General features: G+C 37.7%; 1 protein-coding gene across 16 annotated transcripts in view; it reads right to left on the bottom strand.

Annotated features, from left to right (window-relative positions):
* The window catches only part of SBF2 (SET binding factor 2), a 468,341-nt gene that overhangs the window by 95,681 nt on the left and 357,023 nt on the right, over positions 1 to 15,637 (bottom strand). Inside the window, exon 18 of one of the 16 annotated variants that reach the window (XM_082341356.1) lies at positions 797 to 3,351. The exons of the other annotated variants lie outside the window; for them this stretch is intronic. Within the exon in view, the coding sequence (XP_082197482.1) occupies positions 3,340 to 3,351 (12 nt within the window). The 3' untranslated portion in view covers positions 797 to 3,339. Of the gene's footprint in view, positions 1 to 796; positions 3,352 to 15,637 lie in introns of those variants that run through there. 16 annotated transcript variants of the gene reach the window in all.

Raw genomic sequence — 15,637 nt, 5'->3', positions numbered from 1 at the left:
CTGGAGAAGGCCCTTGCACAGGAACGAAGACCCAACACAGCCGTAAATAAATAAATAAATAAAAATTAAAAAAAAAAAATCCTATTCATTCTCCAAAGGCCTATTCAAAGGTCTCTTTCAAAATGCCTTTCCTGGTTACTCCCTCTCTATTTCCTATCTGTTAGGACTGTTTGTGCCTCCCTAAACTTCATATGTTGAAGACCTAACTCCCCAGAGTGGTTGTATTTGAAGGAAGTAACTAAGGTTAAATGAGCTCATAAGGATGGGGCCCTAATCTGATAGGATTAGTGCCCTTATAAGAAGAGATACCAGAGAGCTCTCTCTCTCTCTCCCCCTCCCTCTCTACTCCCCACATATGCATGAGGTAAGGCCCTATGAGGAAAGAGCAAGAGGTGGATTCAAGCCAGAGAGTCCTTAACCAGAAATCAAATTGGCTGGAACCTTGATCTTGGATTTCCAGCCTCCAGAACTGTGAGAAAATAAAATGCTGTTGTTTAAACCACCCAGTCTATGGTATTTTATTACCGCAATCTGAGCAGACTAAGACACTTATATAGAACCTTATTTATACTTCTCTAACAATTATTTCATTCTATTTACATCTAGGACTATTTTTGTTCAAGAATGTGCTAAAATGCTATCTTAAAACCTCTCTCAGAATTATATAAGATAGAACAACTACTGACAGATTTTAGCTGCCAATGTAGTACAGTGTAATAGCAATAAAGAGTATTAGTATTTGTATTACAGCAAAAATGATCAAGGTACAGAGGGTTTTTTTTTAAAGAAGTAATACCCTACTGTTTTATACGAAAATGTATTATGTGAAATCAGTTCCTATATTGTTCCTATCTTCACATGGTCATTAAGAGATGATAATAAATATTTATTAAAAGGCCAACAATTTATTAGGTTTTAAAAACTAAGCCTTAAACTATTAATCAATTAAACACGAATAATTAAAAATTTTTGTGTACATATCACCTCTCTCTTAAAGCCATCTCTGGCACATCTTGGAATCAACTCAAATGTCTGGTTAAAGTATCTTAAATATGAGTATTGGGGATATACAGAATGCTTGTTGAATTTTTTAAAAGTTAATTACATGTTTTCCAGTGGTTTGCTTCTAACATTACAATATTCATTCTAATTTTATTAGCTGGAAATGTCACCCAAGAGTATAATAAAACTATTTAATTTCTCACGGTCATTCCAGCTGGTTCTCTGACTTCTTCCTGGTAATCCCCTGCCGTCAGTACTGAAGCAGTCCTATGACTGAGCGTTCTCTCTGCTTTCATTTCCCCAGTACTTAATCTCCCTCTGAAAGTGGTCTCTCTTTATCTTTATGCCTCTCTCATCACAGAAAAATCTATCAGTGACAAACGGGGACAACTGCAAGGCTGCAGAAATTAAAAACAGACTTCATGAGTTAGGTACAAAATGTTTCCCTTTGGACATAAAGGGAATTTGCTGAGTCACTGAGTTAAGTATTTATAGCACCACATAATTTATTTTCTGCTGTAATAACTTCTTCCGTAATTCAGCAGCTCCTCCACAAGTCTCCATCAAATCTATGATTACTCAAAAATGCTAACTATGCTGACTAATAAGAAGGAAACAGTGCTACCTAAGCAAAATTAAACTAGAAGAATAATCTATGTATAAAGTGCTTTTTAGGGACAAGTTTTTAATAAAATCTTTGCTTCCATTATCCACAAAGAGAGTCATAAGTTTTGCATTTTACATTCTTTTCTCAATTATGTTATCAGGCTATATCTCATCAAAAGTTTTTAAATTCCTATCCTTAGGCCTTTTCCCTACTACACTCAAGAATTCACAACCAGAAGAAGCTAAAAGCTACAGGTTGTAAAGTCAGCCTCCTATTAGCTACATCTGGCTGCAGATGTGTTTCTTTCTTTGGTTGTCGAAGACTTTTAAAAAATTAAGCCAACATTTAAAAATGAAAAGATTCTACATAAAAGCTAAATTTCTAACTTCTTTTGAAAAGCTGAAAGATGTGGTAAAAATATTCCTGCATTCCTGCATGGTGACAACTGCTGGGGCTGAGGGGCTGCCCTCATTAGACAGTCTCTTCCTTTGGCCTGCTTAATTAACTCATTTGCCTTATTTGTTTGGCCTCCATAGGCATTTGGTTTGTCTCCCTTGTTTAAAGCAAACCATGCTATAGATAACTTTCTTTGTGGATCTCTCCTTAAGTACTCTCATCAATACTCACCTGTTACACTAGCCTATTAAGTGGCTTCTGTTCCTCTAACCTCTCAATCCTCCTGAACATCTTCTACACTGCTGTTAAGTTTCTGAAACACAAGCAGGTCACTGCCCTGTTCTAGAGAATGCTATTGCATGCTTCTTAGTGACTAGACAATAATATTAATCTAAACTCGTAATGTGACATTCTAGGCATTCTGTGATTAGATTCCAAATTACCTTTCCCATCACATTTGCTAAGTAGATTGACACTATCCGAAAAGGAAGTGTCAAGTGGCCTGCTATGAAGTTCTGCTCTTTTCACCATTTTAATCAATGACTTAAATAACAAGTATGATTTTCAGATTTAAGGAGGAGAAGGAATAGGAAGTATTTATAATTTATTTACGTTCATCCTGTGAGATGTGTACCTTAATCTTTTTACTGCCTTCGACAAGTGCTCACCCATGGAAAACAAAAAGATCTGGGGTCAATGGTGTTTTAAGATTACACAAATGTCAATCATAAACATAACGATACAGAGCTCCTTTGCCTTTTACAGCATAGTAAGCATTCCTAAAGCATTTCTGGATATAGAATCTCATTTTTTTCAAGACCAAGAAGAAAAGCAAGATGACAGATAAAAGACATAAATAAACTGAAGCAACGGTTACATAAAATAAGATTTGCATTTGGACAGAAGGCTTTCTGCACCGCACTGGTACCTAAGGATATATTATACTATAACCACGAACATTTTTCAGAGTAGCAAAGATGTGTTTAGCACTCTGCAGGGGCCTGGGATGGTAGTTCTAAAATGTACTGTCACTTAAAAGGTTTTAAAACATTGGGAGGAAGTCCTGTGAAACAGAATAGAGTTGTGTTCGGAAGAACAAGTAACTGCCAATTGTGACACAGCATCCCACTAGAGAAAGAGTTATGCTATAAAAATTTTAAGTTTGTTCATTCCAAAAAAGGTGATACAGTCCAGATAACTTTTTTCTTTTTTTTTTTACTCAATCTTTTGGATTCAAATTCCGTTCCTGGTGGACCAGTTTCTCATGATAACACTTTGGCATGGGGCATGCCCAGATGTCAGCTGCAATGCACTTCCCAGAAGTCATGTCAGCTTCAGTTAACTTTCTTGAATGGAAAAGATCACAGATTTCAGTTTTGGCCAAGTATAGTCTCTGCAACTCCAACCCCCGACCCCCAATTAAACAAATGAATTTGTTTTGTAAGAAAAACAATAAAGCAAAATGTGTTGTTTTTCCACAGCTTTTCTTGTAAACCACAGGTCTCTTTTTGTTTTTACATCTTTATTGGAGTATAATTGCTTTACAATGTTGTGTTAGTTTCTGCTGTATAACAAAGTGAATCAGCTATATGTATACATATATCCCTGTGTCCCCTCCCTCTTGTGCCTCCCTCCCACCCTCCCTATCCCACCCCTCTAGATGGTCACAAAGCACCGAGCTGATCTCCCTGTGCTATGCAGCTGCTTCTTACTAGCTAGCTATTTTACATTTGGTAGTGTATATATGTCAATGCTACTCTCTCACTTCGTCCCAGCTTACCCTTCCCCCACCCCATGTCCTCAAGTCCATTCTCTACGTCTGTACCTTTATTCCTGTCCTGCCCCTAGGTTCATCAGAACCATTTTTTTTAAGATTCCATATATATGTGTTAGCATATGGTATTTGTTTTTCTCTTTCTGACTTGCTTCACTCTGTATGACAGACTCTAGGTCCATCCACCTCATTACAAATAACTCAATTTTGTTTCTTTTTATGGCTGAGTAATATTCCATTGTATATATGCGCCACATCTTCTTTATCCATTCATCTGTCAATGGACACTCAGGTTGCTTCCATGTCCTGGCTATTGTAAATAGAGCTGCAAAGAACACTGTGGTACATGACTCTTTTTGAATTATGGTTTTCTCAGGGTATATGCCCAGGAATGGGATTGCTGGGTCACATGGTAGTTCTATTTTTAGTTTTTTTAAGGAACTCCATACTATTCTCTATAGTGGCTGCATCAATTTACATTCCCACCAACAGTGCAAAAGGGTTCTCTTTTCTCCACACCCCCTCCAGCATTTATTGTTTGTAGATTTCTTTGATGATGGTCATTCTGACCGGTGTGAGGTGATACCTCATTGTAGTTTTTCATTTTTTTTTAAATTTTTTTTTTAATTTTTAGCTGTGTTGGGTCTTCGTTTCTGTGCGAGGGCTCTCTCTAGTTGTGGCGAGCTGGGGCCACTCTTCATTGCGGTGCGCAGGTCTCTCACTATCGCGGCCTCTCTTGTTGCGGAGCACAGGCTCCAGACGCGCAGGCTCAGTAGTTGTGGCTCACGGGCCCAGTTGCTCTGTGGCATGTGGGATCTTCCCAGACCAGGGCTCGAACCCGTGTCCCCTGCATTGGCAGGCAGATTCTCAACCACTGCACCACCAGGGAAGCCCCCTCATTGTAGTTTTGATTTGCATTTCTCTAATGCTTGGTGATGCTGAGCATCCTTTCACGTGTTTGTTGGCAATCTGTATATCTTCTTTGGAGAAATGTCTATTTAGGTCTTCCTTTCATTTTTGGAGTGGGTTGTTTGTTTTTTTGATATTGAGCTGCATGAGCTGCTTATATATTTTGGAGATTAATCCTTTGTCAGTTGCTTCATTTGCAAATATTTTCTCCCATTCTGAAGGTTGTCTTTTTGTCTTGTTTATGGTTTTCTTTGCTGTGCAAAAGCTTTTAAGTTTCATTAGGTCCCATTTGTTTATTTTTGTTTTTATTTCCATTTCTCTAGGAGCTGGGTCAAAAAGGATCTTGTTGTGATTTATGTCACAGAGTGTTCTGCCTGTGTTTTCCTCTAAGAGTTTTATAGTGTCTGGCTTTACATTTAGGTCTTTAATCTATTTTTTTTAATTAATTAATTAATTAATTTATTTTTGGCTGTGTTGGGTCTTCGTTTCTGTGCGAGGGCTTTCTCTAGTTGCGGCAAGCGGAGGCCACTCTTCATCGTGGTGCGCGGGCCTCTCACTATCGTGGCCTCTCTTGTTGCGGAGCACAGGCTCCAGACGCGCAGGCTCAGTAGCTGTGGCACACGGGCCTAGTTGCTCCGCGGCATGTGGGAACTTCCCAGACCAGGGCTCGAACCCGCGTCCCCTGCATTAGCAGGCAGATTCTAAACCACTGCGCCACCAGGGAAGCCCCTAGGTCTTTAATCTATTTTGAGTTTATTTTTGTGTATGGTGTTAGGGAGTGTTCTAATTTCATTCTTTTACATGTAGCTGTCCAGTTTTCCCAGCACCACTTATTGAAGAGGCTGTCTTTTCTTCATTGTATATTCTTGCCTCCTTTGTCAAAGATAAGGTGACCATAGGTGCCTGGGTTTATCTCTGGGCTTTCTATCCTGTTCCATTGATCTATATTTCTGTTTTTGTGCCAGTACTATACTGCCTTGATTACTGTAGCTTTGTAGTATAGTCTGACATCAGGGAGACTGATTCCTCCAGTTCCGTTTTTCTTTCTCAAGATTGCTTGGCTATTTGGGGTCTTTTGTGTTTCCATACAAATTGTGACATTTTTTTGTTCTAGTTCTGTGAAAAATGCCAGTGGTAGTTTGATAGGGATTGCATTGAATCTGTAGATTGCTTTGGGTAGTAGAGTCATTTTCACAATGTTGATTCTTCCAATCCAAGAACATGGTATATCTCTCCATCTGTTTGCATTGTCTTTAATTTCTTTCATCAGTGTCTTATAGTTTTCTGCATACAGGTTTTTTGTCTCCTTAGGTAGGTTTATTCCTAGGTATTTTATTCTTTTTATTGCAATGGTAAATGGGAGTGTTTCCTTAATTTCTCTTTCAGATTTTCCATCATTAGTGTATAGGAATGCAAGAGATTTCTGTGCATTAATTTTGTATCCTGCTACTTTACCAAATTCATTGATTAGCTCTAGTAGTTTTCTGGTAGCATCTTTAGGATTCTCTATGTATAGTATCATGTCATCTGCAAACAGTGACCCACTGTCTACTTGTAAAGTATGTTATTAAGTTATAGTAGACATCATTAGTATTTTCGCAAAAGTTAATGACAGATTCTCAGGGTTTTGGGATCCTTAAATACCTCTCAGTCCGACTGTGGAACTTTTAAGACACTGATATCCAGTCTTCAGCCCCAGAGATTTTGGTTTCAACCGGCCTTTGATAGGAGTTTTATATCTGTTGCCTTTAAAAGCACTCCAGGTGATTCTAATGTGAGCAGGTTGAGTGGATCCAGGTAAAAGGATTAGAGCTCATTTAGAGAAATAAATGATTGGGAATCAGGGGACTTGGGCTATTGTACTGAATGCTGAATAATCAATTCAACAAACTTTTTGGTGAAATGCTCTGGGCCATTTAAAGATGGGGGTAGGTTTCAAACCTTTTCTTAAAATTCAATTTTGGCTTTTCTTCAAATGAAATCTTATTTGTAATTCAATGTATGTGAAAGAAACAAAAGGGAAGTGGGGTGGGGTTAGGAATTTCTGCTCTGTTGCATTAGCCTTCCCATTGCTCTTCTAAGTAGGAAGCTAACTCTCCAATCCTATAGCATTTTCATCCTATAGCTTTGATGGCACACTTGTTCCTTATCCCAAGGTTGCAGATTTCACTTTTTCTGGAGTATAACTGAAATGAGGACAGGCATTTGTTGCAGAGCTGTGGGTGGGCAAAATACACGTGCTCATAAGAACCCTGCCCCTGGAGGATCTCTATCTGCTCAAGCCCTATGGGAGGCACTGCAGCCTGTGTCCAGTTTCTGACTTCCCACTTAGGCTCTCCCATGTGTCCTCTGAGGTAAATCAAGAATTAACCACTGTTCTCCAATTATTCTTGGTAATACTAAAAGAAAGGCTAACAAAATAAGTTATGTATTCAATCATGTAAACACATTCCAAACATTTTATGGAAACACCCTAAGGTAGTCAATATATAAACCAAAGCTTTTGGGACCTAGATATTGAAGTAGTGTAATTACTTCCTATTACTATACATGATGTCAACACTCCAAAGTAGTTCATGTACTTTTAATTGCATTATTTAAAAAAGTGGAATATTCTTTAAATAATTTAAAATCTATAGTCTAATGTTTTCTTCCAATCCTCATGTTGCCCATGAATACACTGTCTAGTCCAAACATGTATAATTCACAGTCATGTCTCTGCACTCCCCTCCCCCCCACCAAGTTCATTAAGCCTGGATAGTTCCCTTCTCAATTTTGGGGGATATAAACACTTTATACTGTATTCTATACATGATGATAGCAAAGTAAGAAGAGATATACTTTTGGGAGAAGTCCATTTTCTCTAGAAGATGAAAACTTTCGAACAAATTTTTATGTTTTGATTAAGTTATTCTGTTGTAAAACTTTTACCTTTAAATCTGTATGTCAGGAATTATTTGACTGCCCTAGAATCCTGCAACTGGATCTAGCACACCAGGTATACTAAGGCTCAGGCAGAATCAGACTTACAGAAACTCTGCAGCCCTGCCCTCATCTTCCAGTATGACTTTTCAGCAGATGGAATGCCTCCTCCTTTCAAATGTACTTGGAGGCGCCAAGAGAATACATCAAATTCCATGCAACTGTAGAGTAAGCTGGAGCCTAGCTTCAGCTCATAATTATATTTCCATTCTCATTGTTTTCTTGTAAAATAAATTAGTTGATTTTTAATGGCACTACATAACCTACTGAAAGACTGCTTAAATTAGCAACTTTCTTTAACTTCTATTTGAAAGCAGGAATTTTGCAACTTCTCTTGATCTCCTACATGTGATTCTCTTGTGCTGTTTCACCCTTTGGCCTTTCTTCCTTTTCTCATTCCACAGATTTTTTTCTCTTCTCTCTCCTCCCAATAGGGTTTGGTAATCATCTCTCTTTAGAAGCCTCTCAAATTTATACCTTTAGCCAGACCTTTCTTTCAAGTTAAAATGCTGCATTTCTCATTGTTTTCTTCACAGATCCACACAGAATTTCTATAGCAAAGGCTACAAACTGGCATCCTGCAGTTCTTTTGTTTTATTTTGAATTTTATTATTAATAATTAGGAAAATTTTAAAAATTTGCAGCAACATGGATGGACCTAGAGATTATCATACTAAGTGAAGTAAGTCAGAAAGAGAAAGACAAATACCAAATGATATCACTTATATGTGGAATCTAAAAATACGACACAAATGAACATATCTACAAAAAGACTCACAAACACAGAGAGCAGACTTGTGGTTGCTGGGGGGGCATGTTGAGGGAGGGACAGAGTGGGAGTGTGGGGTTAGCAGATGCAAACTAGTATATATAGGATGGATAAACAACAAGGTCCTACTGTACACCACAGGGAACTATATTCAATATCCTGTAATAAACTATAACAGAAAAGAATATGAAAAAGAATATATAATATATATATAAAACTGAGTCACTCTGCTGTACAGCAGAATTAACACAACACTGTAAATCAACTATACTTCAATAAAATTAAAAACCAACCAACCAACCCCCCCCACAACAAAACAAAAAACCCCCAGATCTCTGTCTTATTTTGAAAAGTGCAAGACCCAGCAACACTTGCCCACATTTCTGCCTAACAACAAAAGAATGGAACTAAATAGAAGATGTTCTCTCAACATGGAACAAGCATTCTGCAGTTCTACATATTTCCACTTCAATCATTTACATTACCAGTTTGGTGTCTTTAAGCATTTGAGTTTGCAATCTCGTCAAAGAGGATAGGAAGAACAGATAGCAGGCCTGACTTTTAGATTCCTTCCACCCCAAAGTGTCAATGTTTAGTGACAGCCTACCTTTAAATCCATATATTTGCCATGATATCACTGGGGAGTCAGTCATATATTGTTTGTTTTCAGTTCAAGTAATCAGGACATGACCTTTCAGTAGGGAGTGTACAGCGTGATAAGTAGAGTGGTGTGCAGATCTGTATGTGTGAATTGGGGGGAGGGTTGTTCTTATGGAGCCCCTGGAGGGTTATCACAAAGTTCTCTTGATCCAAGAGCAATACACAGACCATGCCTTCCATTCGTCTACAACTCCCCTCTTCCTCACAACACTGGTCTGTTATTGCCATCAAAACTCAGCACAACTTTTGCACAGTGCTTTTTATGCTAAGAAAATGCAATAAATACATCTTTGGTGCTTCTGAAAACAAAACAAAACAAACAAAAAAACTCAGCACAGAGCCAATAAGAATTAACTGGACAGTTGGTTTGAGTGTTGATTCTTGTGTTAGACAACTGATGTGTCCACCTATAGGACTTCTGACAGGCTTTCACCACATTTATAACACTTCCTGGGAGAACTCAGCTAAACCTGACACAAGGAAAAGGAGGAGGAGAAGGTGTAATAACAAAAATATCATCAGTAGTCATTAACATTTATTGAAGGCTTATCATGTGCTGGTCAGTAAAGCACTTTACATGTGCTACAGCATTTAATGCTCATAATAACCCTATAAGGTAGATACTATTATCATCCTTATTTATGGTTAATGACACTGGCAAAGAGAAGTAAAATAACATGCCGAAGCTCACAGAGCTATTAAGTCCCAGTCAATCTGATTCCAGTGCCCACTCACCAGATGGTAAGCTTTGTGAAGGTGGAAGGAAGTTGTATTTTGGAAACTGTATACTGGGTAATGGTTAAAAGGATGGATTCTGGAGTTCGACAAAACTGGAGTATAAAGTCTTTTCAGAAAACAACTTTGGGTTTTGTTGGTCCTTTGTACTGTATTTTTGTTTTCCCTTTTCATTAATTTCCTTCATTAAGGACTGACTGTGTATCAGACACAATCCAGGAGATGGGGATAGATCAGTGAACAAATGAAATTTTCTGTTTTCCTGGAGCCTACATTCTAGTGGCAAGACCCAGATAATAAATGTAATAAATATATGTGATGTGCACATACCCACAAAAAAGCAGAGAAGGGGAACTAAGAGAGGGATGGGTAAAATTTTAAATAGGGTTATCAGGATAGGCCTCACTGAGAAGGTGACATTTAAGCACAGATAGGGAACTGAGGGACAAAATCATGGAGTTAATTTAAGAAAGTGCCTCTGAGTATGATGAGAAGCAACTGCGGGGTTTTAGCTGAGGAATGACATGATTTGATGTATGTTTTAAAAGGGTAACTTTGGCAGCCGTGTTGACAATAGAATGGAGTAAGGGGCAAAGGTGGAAGCAGGGAAACCAATAAGAGGGTAATAATCCAGGCAAGAGACTGCCATGGGCTTAGGAAATGTTTTTTAATTTATAAGTATGTCTATAGATTTCAGTCTCCTCACCCAATGCCAAAGGCTCTAGGTTCAGGGTACAGCTGGATGCTTTCAGGTTAGCTGCAGCTTTAGCCAGCAGCAGCATTCCACCCTGATTCCTGCTTCCTTTTCATTTTTCACCCACGAAGATTTCCCTTACGTTCTTGTGCTTAGTTATGCATTTAATAAGATATTTTATTTTACACTACATGTTCAGTGTTTTATTGCTGGTGGTGGGAGTGCTGGCCAGGGATGTTTCAGAACATCTAGTATGCTACACTGTCAGAGTGGAAGTCCCTGGGTTTGAATTCCACTTTTTCCCATTTACTAGTTGTATGACCTTGGCAAGTTATTTATCTAGACTCAGTTTCCTCAAACGTAAAATGGAGAATATAATATCTAGATCATGGGGTGGTTGTAAAGATTATTATCTTCTAATGCACATAAAGTGCTTAGCCACAATGCTTGGCACATAGGAAATGCTTAATATATGTTATCACTATCATCATCATCATCATCATCAACATGCCTGCAGCATTTTATACATGGTAGGTATTCAGTAAACGATTGCTGAAGTGATCTATTGAAAATGAATTACAAATAGCAGTGTGCTCAGTGGAAAAAACATGCAGCTGGTTTGTCTCTAAGTATACATCACAACCAGAGCCAAATGCATAAAAATGTTAGGAGAACTCTTGCCACCCACTCACTCCCTTTAAAAAAGTGAATACAGGTTGCACTCAACTAACTGTAATTCATTAAATGTCTTCAGCTAAACATCCATGCTGTATTTATTGCCACCTTCCACTACCCCAGGAGCAGAAGTGAAGGGGGAAGTAACTAGCCAAATGTCAGACTCTACAATCTCATGCCTTCAAGAATAGTCAGTGGATGCAAACAGAGGGAAATAAAGTAGGATTTCTTCTCTGTAACTTGTGGGCCCCACCAAGACGCTAGCTCTTTTTTCTTCCAGGCAGTGCTTTCTCGCAATTGACATGGTGGCAATGGGTAAGATGCTCATCAGGTTCCTTGGAGGAGGCACAGGGTTTCCTCTTTTCATGAGACTATTACACTCATTAGCTATTTAAACAAGATACTATCAGATAAAAGTTTAATTGATCTCTATTTTAAAGTGAGTATAATTTAAAATTTCTCATAAAATGTATCAAGTGTAAATCGATGTTATTTGAATTATAAATCACAGTCTGGGCTGGTCAATGCAAGTAGTTCTAGAAAAGTAGGTTAATATTTGATCTCACTAAGAGTGTTTAGCTTTCCACAAGGAAAATTTTATTTTATAACCTGAACTAATCATGAAGGGAATCTGGCATATAACAATGGACGGCTCAGAGAGAACTCAATTCCTCTCCTGAAATCAGTTCTACAGTCTTTGTGATGTTTGTGGTGGCTGGACATCATCCATCATCTCATCATTCCCTACAAAGGACAGCCCAGCACATGTTAATAATATAACATATTACCATATGATCCAGCAATCCCACTCCTGGGCATATATCCGGAAAAGATGAAAACTCTAATTCGAAAAGATACATGTGGGGACTTCCCTGGTGGCGCAGTGGTTAAGAATCCGCCTGCCAGTGCAGGGGGACATGGGTTCGAGCCCTGGTCCAGGAAGATCCCACGTGCCGCGGAGCAAGTAAGCCCGTGCACCACAACTACTGAGCCTGTGCTCTAGAGCCTGTGAGCCACAACTATTGAGTCCACGTGCCACAACTACTGAAGCCTGCGTGTCTAGAGCCCGTGCTCAGCAACAAGAGAAGCCACTGCAATGAGAAGCTTGCACACCGCAATGAAGAGTGGCCCCCGCTCGCCACAACTAGAGGAAGCCTGCATGCAGCAACGAAGACCCAATGCAGCCAAAAATAAATAAATAAATAAATAAATTTATAGAAAAAAAAAAGATACACGTGCTCTAATGTTCATAGCAGCACTATTTACAATAGCCAAGACACAGAAGCAACCTAAGTGTCCATCAAAGATGAGTGGGTAAAGAAGATGTGGTACATATATACAAATGGAATATTACTCAATTATAAAAAAGAATGAAATATTGCCATTTGCATCAAATTGGATGGACCTAGAGATTATTATACTAAGTGAAGTAAGTCAGACAGAGAAAGACAAATATTATATATCACTTCTATGTGAAATTTTAAAAAGAATACAAATGAATTTATTTAGAAAACATAAACAGAACCACAGACAAAGAAAACAAATTTATGGTTTACTAAAGGGGAAGGGGGGGAGGGATAAATTACGAGTATGGGATTAACAGATACACATTACTATATATAAAATAAACAACAAGGATTTACTGTATTCAATTTCTTATAATAACCTATAATGGAAAAGAATCTGAAAAAAGAATGTATATATTACATATGTATAAAAACCAAATCACTTTGCTGTACACCTGAAACACAATATTTTAAATCAACTATACTTCAATAAAAAATATATTAATGTATTATTGAATAATAAAAATCTTCTCTGAGGTTTAACAAGTTAAATGGCTTCAAATATGGCTTACTTTTTTTTGACTCTGAAAATATCTTTGTGGGTAAATTCTTAAAATTTCATAGTGAATTCTGTATATAAATACAAACTATCAAGTATTAGAAAATCCATGAAAAAAAATTATTTCATGAGCTTTCACCCTGTTTTCTAAAATCTAGATATGTGCGTTTCAGATAAGCCCAAATTTTACCAATAGATGACAAGAAGTCAGACCATATGTTAAGGAAGAATTTTAAAAAATAGCATGAATAGGGCTTCCCTGGTGGCGCAGTGGTTGAGAGTCCGCCTGCCAATGCAGGGGACACGGGTTCGAGCCCTGGTCTGGGAAGATCCCACATGCCGCGGAGCAACTAAGCCCGTGAGCCACAACTACTGAGCCTGTGCGTCTGGAGCCTGTGCTCCGCAACAAGAGAGGCTGCGATAGTGAGAGGCCCGCGCACCGCGATGAAGAGTGGCCCCCGCTTACCGCAACTAGAGAAAGCCCTCGCACAGAAACGAAGACCCAACACAGCCATTAATAAATAAATAAATAAATAATTTTTAAAAAAAAACTTAAAAAAAAAATAGCATGAATATATTTAAAAAATGGGAATAATAATAGTTATTATTATCCCATGCATATAAAGCATTTAGCTTATTAGTTCCTGGTATGTCAGAAGTACTCAATAAAAGTAGTTATGATTTTTATTATTCTTTTATTTATTTTCTTTCAATAGCCAACAGCTATAATAGTTATGCTAAAATTAACATTAATGCCTGTCATAGTCACAAGACAATTTATGCATGGGGTCTTACTGATGTCATTATTCCTATTCTGTCATTCAGTTTAATTGGGCCCTAGTGACATTGGGAAAATACACAGACAATTGCTTCTGTAGTTAGGTCCAGAGAACACACACATGAGAAGGTTATATGTAATGTTCAGTTTGGTGTGAACCAAATTAAACAAATAAATCAACCAGTATTAGTAAGGAAACTAAGTTGGGTAAAAGTAAGTAATTACACACACCACTGCTATATAGAATCTTTTCAAGAATATTTAAATAAATGGTGTCTAATCCATTCCACATAAATATTTTAAATCTGCATTTGTAACTCTTCTTTTAAGGTTAGGCTGTTGCCCAAAATGCTTATGAAAAATTTCTGGAATTTAGCTGAGGATTTTATGTAACCAAGATTCTGATCTTTTCTTAGCATATTAAACACCCCTTACAATAACTGTACTTATACCATATTCTCTCAATCTCTTACTATAGTAGACACTATTCTCACTTAAGGCACCAAATTCCAGAACAAAAAAATATAAATATTAAAAACTAAGAAGAGAGTAAAGTCGGACCATCTTTCTGTTCCGAAGCATCTGGTTTGACCCCCACGTTGAATGGTGGTTTGTACTTCAAACTCGACTCTGCTACACGATAATAATGGAAGAAATGACAGGTCTCTCCTCCGAGGTGGTTATTTCTCAGAGAATGACTGGGGTTAACAGTTTTGACTGAATATTGATAATAAATCCTGAGGTTGAAGGTTAATTATTGGTAACTAATTATCCTTTGTGAATAACAACGTTCTCTAGAACATTAATAAAAGTGTCTTGATTTGTGTAGCTTTCATGTATATTAATGTTGAAGGATGCTCTAAGACTGGCTGAAGCAGAAGAAATAATAGAAAGAGGGTTCTGAAAAGAGGGAAACGAGGAGAGAATGACAAATAAGTCCAGGAAAGCATGGAAAGTTGATTAGAAAGCCTGATGGAGAATGCCCCCATGTGAGGGAGGGGACAAAACTCACACACAGCACAGCCTGAACCCAGAGGAAATGGGAGGAAGAGAAAACAGAATTCCCACAAATCATGGTGTCATTATGTAAGGGAGACTATGGAGGATTAAAAAAAGTAAAGAATAGATTAGTCTCCTTAATCCTTGACACACTCCTGCTAGTTTAACAGTTCACTTTGTCTCCACTTATTCTACTTAGTACTAGTGATTTTCATGCCTATCTATCCTACTACATAATCAAGGGATAGCAGAAACCATGTCTTACGCATCATTGCAACTCACACAATTCGTACTACAGAGTTTTACAAAAAGTAGAGAGAGACTTTGTTGAAATAAAATTTTCTACCAAACTGGTTAAAGTAACTTTACATTTACAAGTAACCATGTTCCTTCAAATCTTGTTCTTGCTATTAGTTTGTTTAAACCTTAAAAAAAAATTATGAGCGTAGAAGTAAAAAATCCTCGTTATTTATACATTATTCAAATTGCTTAACATGGCACACAAAGCCCTGTATAGACTAGCCACAGACTACCTTGTCTTTCTGCCTCCACCTCTAGTCACAATTCCCACTAAGTGGTTCATGGTGTTTTCTCTGCCTGTAGTATTTATGTCTTCCCTGCCCACCCACTTCTCACCTCATCCCCACCTGTAAGACAAATGCCTATTTATCTTTCAAGGCACAAATGTCCTAATTTCTTTGTAGTGTTCCTTGCTGCACCAGGAATTAATGTATGTATAGTACTTACATTATACCTGTTTTAGAACACTTACGTTGTGATTTATTTTACTAATCTATCTTTTCTGTAAGCAT

Source organism: Balaenoptera borealis (assembly GCF_965194805.1).
Source record: "Balaenoptera borealis genome assembly, chromosome: 11".
NCBI lineage: Eukaryota > Metazoa > Chordata > Mammalia > Artiodactyla > Balaenopteridae > Balaenoptera > Balaenoptera borealis.
The sequence above is the reverse complement of the archived record's forward strand: the minus strand, read 5'-3'. Positions and strand labels throughout refer to the sequence as shown.